The sequence below is a fragment of the Uloborus diversus genome, chromosome 3 (assembly GCF_026930045.1).
Source record: "Uloborus diversus isolate 005 chromosome 3, Udiv.v.3.1, whole genome shotgun sequence".
In the NCBI taxonomy this organism is placed as follows: domain Eukaryota; kingdom Metazoa; phylum Arthropoda; class Arachnida; order Araneae; family Uloboridae; genus Uloborus; species Uloborus diversus.
Genome location: NC_072733.1, coordinates 90,725,085 through 90,730,367, shown reverse-complemented (window position 1 = coordinate 90,730,367; position 5,283 = coordinate 90,725,085). Strand labels below are relative to the sequence as shown.

The 5,283-nt window shown below is 34.4% G+C and overlaps 1 protein-coding gene across 1 annotated transcript; it reads left to right on the top strand.

Annotated features, from left to right (window-relative positions):
- Nucleotides 1-335: 335 nt before the first annotated feature.
- Nucleotides 336-4,050, top strand: LOC129218842 (uncharacterized). The gene is made up of 2 exons (XM_054853163.1): nt 336-1,603; nt 4,032-4,050. Exons 1-2 carry the CDS (start codon nt 336-338, stop codon nt 4,048-4,050), a joined length of 1,287 nt encoding a protein of 428 aa, XP_054709138.1.
- Nucleotides 4,051-5,283: the final 1,233 nt, after the last annotated feature.

Below are 5,283 nucleotides of genomic sequence, written 5' to 3'. Positions count from 1 at the left end.
GCTTACAAAAACACAGTTATTTCTTATGAAATTTTGCTACTTTCAGACAGATGGCGCCTATTTACAGCAAGCTAGCCGGTGGGAAAAAAGAGAAAGGTGGGAACAAACGGAAGAAATACTCAAAGGAAACACTTCAACTCGCAGTGAGGAAGGTAGTGGATGAAAATTGGTCAGTGTACAAGTCTGCAAAAAAATTTTTCATCCCATGGAGCACCTTGAAAGACTACATAACACGCTGTGAAGGTGACAGTGACAGTGTGGATGTGAGAAAAGTGGGGAGACCGTTTGCTCTACGCCCAGCAACTGAAACTTCGTTAGTGAAATTTGTCATTAATATGCAGGAGCTTGGGTTTGGTTTGACGGTCAGTCGAATCAGGCACATAGCATACTCCCTTGCTGAGAAGGAGTGTGCTTCAAACAACAAACCGTTTCCATTCAGCGACAAGAAAAAATGTGCCAGTTGGAAGTGGTGGCGTGAGTTTCGTCGCAGATACAATTTAGGCCTAAGAACACCCGAAAATTTGTCCCAATATCGGGCAAACAATTCTAATAGGGTGTTACTCAATGATTTCTACGACAAACTCTCTGAGGTTTATGAAAAGTTTCCAGAAGGCATCAAACCTCAACAAATTTGGAACTGCGACGAAACGGGGCTGTGCTACGTTGTGAAGTCTGGACGAGTTGTTATAAGAATAGGCAAGCGGTTCGTCTATAATCGAGTAATTGCTGACAAGGCTGAAACTCACACCGTTTTACCTTGCGTCAATGCCGCAGGTGAATTTGGACCTACTCTACTGATCTTCAAAGGCGCTAGAATGATTGATGGTTTGAAAATTGGGGCGCTTCCAAATGTAACAGTTGCAGTGTCTCAGAGTGGCTGGATAAACTCAGAGTTATTTCTGATGTGGTTTCAAAAATTTGTCCAGGGGATTTCCTCAGCAAGGCCTGTGGTGCTATTAATGGATTCACATGCGAGTCACATAACTCCTGAAGTCATTGCAATGACTTCAGAGAATGATATCATAATTGTAACATTTCCAAGCCACACAAGTCATTTGCTACAGCCTTTGGATGTAGCAGTATACCGGCCTTTGAAATTGGCTTGGCAGAAACACCTGAGGCAGATTCAAGAAGGTAATCCGCTGAGAAGACCAGGAAGATTCGATTTCCATGGGATGTTCAGTCCCGCTTTTCTGGAAGCATTCAGCAGAGAAAATATCATTTCTGCATTCTGCAAGGCTGGTGTTTTCCCACTAAACAAGATGAAAATTCCTGATGAAGCCCTGACAACAAACGTGGATAACAGGTGTATGGATGAAAATTCCCTGTCAGTCAGCAATGCACCTGCTACAAAAGAAGGCATCGATGATGTGTTAAAACTACCTGATTTTACAGCACGTGCTCCAAAACCTGCAAGGAAGAGGCGTGATCCATCAGCTGCAGTTCATCTTCCAGGGGAGAAATCATGTGGTAATACTTCCACCGCCAGTACCAGTTCCAGTACTAGTGACACTACCAAATCCTGTGTCAGTGCCAGTACCAGCAGTTTGGTTAAAGCCAAAAAGAACACCAATAAGAGCAAAGGTGAAGCTGAAGATGAATGGTTCTGCCCCAACTGTAATGAAAGTTACTACAAAGGACATAACAAGAGCCCATGGATCCAATGTTGTTTCTGTTTAAATTGGTATCATGAAAGTTGCCAGGCAGTTGACTCAAAAAATCCACCAACAGTGTTCATGTGTAGTGTATGTGCACGTAATGAAGAAAATGACAGTGACAGTGATTAAGTCATTACCACGAAGTTAGGTACACTGACTCACGGAATAAGGTAGACTATCACGAATTTAGGTACATGTGATACTTTTTGGAAAATAATTAAATTACATTATATTATCATGTATTAATTCTGTTTGATGGTTTAATAATTAAGAATACAGTTTACTATGTCTATGGAAAAAATATCAAGTCAATAAATTCAGAAAAAATTATCGATTACACTGTTTGAATCCTTAGTATCACGAAATTGGGTAGGTTTACCTTACTGTAATCAACGTATAATTTAAACCTGTACAAAAATATTTTACGAACATCATTGAATTAAAAATTTCAATTATTGTAATTTGGTTCAAAAACCCTTTTCACCTGAATGTGAAAAGGGGTACTTAGTGACTTTCGTAATGCCCTTCTCTTATTTTAAGTTGCTTTTTTATACCATAGTATGCTTATAATATATGCTTGCAACCTGTTGTTTCAATGTACCTTCAACATTATAAGCCAACATTATAAGTTACTAAATAAAAACATAGCTTCTGTCAGCCAGTCCCACGAATTTCTTTTTTTTTTTTTTTTTTTTTGTTTAGTACTCGTAAAAATACATAGTAAAAACTTACTGACAATATGAATTGTCATGCGGGCAATGGAGGTAAAACTCTGATTTCCGTTCAAATTAAGGTGAAGCGAGGAAATTTTGCGCACAATTACACACAATAGGAAAAACACTCAAGTAACCAATGCTGAACATTTCATGTGTAACTGCAACATACTTTATGTATTACCCATTTTTATTGCTATTTGCTGTTACGCTTTAATGTAATGCAACAGTTGTAATAAAACCAAGAGCGCAATCTGTATTTAAAAGGTCAGATAGATTTCGCCCATGGATACGAGAGACAGATATTTCTCTTAATTATAACTATAGAATCAAAATTTTAATAACAATAATTACACTTAAAATCAGATTAATTTAAGGTTTTGTATGCAACCAATATTAAGCGGGAATAAATAGTTTTACCTACTCGTTAATGAATCAGAAAATGAACATTTTTTAGAAAGGATGCAGACATTGTAGTTAAAGAAAAAAATTGCAGAATCAAAACAAGTAAAAATTGAAAATTTACAAAATCACATTCAGTTACTTTGTAACTCGTCTTGAAGTTTCTTGAAATTCGTTCATTTTTATTTCATAATACAATGTAACCAATAGGTTTCGCAATCTCTCCTACCTTATAAGAAAATAAGAACAGTACGCCATTTCTCCTAAGATGCAGATGCATGAACACTCTTATTTTGATAGGGGAGATTGTGTGGCTTTTTATTTAAATGTAGCCACTACTAGAAAGAGCTACTGGTACTGTCAAACTTCGTGTGGAGAAGTAGTTTCATGAGAAACCGTTTAAATCAAAGTCATTTTATTTTAGTGCCTTGCTATGAGATTGAGAGAAAAGGGTATGAAATTCCTCACACTTAGCTATGGTAAACAATTTAAAGTAGCGATATTTTATCACAAACACTCTTAAAAACCATCATGCGTTGTTTTTTTCTACTCTTAAATACTGCCCTTGTACAACTAGATAAAAAGTCTCAGCGCGCGTACTCAACTCTTACTTCTCGAACCCTCGTATGCGCAATCTCTACTAGCTTTACCTAATGTTATTAATACAGAACAACAAAAATCTCGTGATGATTTATTGGCGAAAGCGGATATCAAAAACTATGATTTTATCCAAGAGGTGCTTAATGTTTGCTAAAGAGATTTGAAAACCAACTAATAGTCAGAAAAACAAGAGGAATCTGCTAACACACCTTCGAGTTTAATGGTGCAAATAACGAATCGCTATTAATCCACTTCCAACAGGCATCTACGGATATCTATCGTGTTGAGGAATGTGGAAGATGTTAAATCGACTGGAAAACGGTAAATCACGGAACCCAATAGGCAATTCCTACAAGCCTTTTAAATAAATAATTCTACTATCTTCGTTTTAATTATCTAGACTATACATTGTTTATCATCTGCGATCTAAACCTCCCCTTGAAAAGGTCCACAAATTTTAATGCAGTAATGAATTGAGTTTAATGATATCGTTTAGATAACTATTCTATGAAATACGCACAAATTATTGCAGTTTCATGCAAATAAATGTTCATTTCACTTTTAAATTATTCATACCAGCTGTTTCTCAAGGTACCCACTTTTCGTTACTCTTAAAAATATAATAGTATTGTAAATGTTAGCTTTTAACTCTGTTTAGGTTTAATATTTTCGATTAGCCTTTTTTTAAAAATAAAACTTATTGACATTAATTAAATGAATTTGTTCAAACTTTAGATCTGAGTAATAATTTGGTTGCTAAAATATACGATAAAGCAATAAGTTTATAATCAATTTAATTTTGAAGAAATTTTTAGCATGTGTAAAGAGCGCTATAAATACAGCCTGAACAACTAAAACTATTTTGGAAACGCACTGCAACACATCAATATCCTGGAGAAAAGGTTTATTGGAAACACCAATTCATACTACATGTAACAAGTTTATTTTACTACACAAACAGCCCTATTTTGGAATCAATCGATGAAAATCTACGAGATAAATTTATCTTCATATTACAAATTTTCATGTTTCAAATTTGAATAAGTTAATCGAATATGTAGGTAGAAGCTACTATTAAAGAGAGAGTAAGTGAGCAGGAGAAATATTTTTAGAGAATCTGCAAGCATGTTTAACGATTTAAAAACCGAAAATATGCCTAAAAAATTTAGTCTAGCATATTTTCAAAACTTATATTAAGTATTTTCATTGAAAAAATTTCCTCGTGAAAAATCGGAAAAATGTGCGGATGAAGTTTTTAAAAATCCACAGCTGAATGTTCTTTTTATTATTTTTCAAAGTGCAAAATGACATTCATTCCAGCTGTTAAAAAAAAAAAAAAATTCCACGCATCCTTTTTTCTTTCTTTCTTTTTTTTTTACCATCTTTCATTTTTTCCTTCAAAGCGAAGTTTTTCTTATATATTTATTTTTTATGTATTTTTTATGTATTTATATATATATATATATATATATAAAATTCATTTGTCTTGATTTCTTTTCAAACTTTCATGCTTCAAACTCAGTGAAAGCATCGAACTTGTACGTAGAAGAGGGTTTAGTTTCAAAATGTTTACTAACAGACTGAATGTGTAATAAAGTGATGAAAACTGTGTAATGAAGACTGCGTAAATGAAGTGATGAAATTTTTCGAATATATATTGCTCACTGGTAACAATAATTGCACAGCTAAAAATATTGGGGGAAAATATTGGTTTACTACAAATTCAAGGCAAGCTTCAATATTGAAACTAAGTTCTGAACTTTTACGGATATCTTTATGTTTTGACTTTTTAACTGCAGGTATGGTAGATTCACTCATATTTGTTTCGACGTTTGGTAGTTGTTCATTGTTCAAGCATATCCAGAAACTTACCCCGACCCCCTCCTTTTTATTGTTAAAAAAAGTCTTTT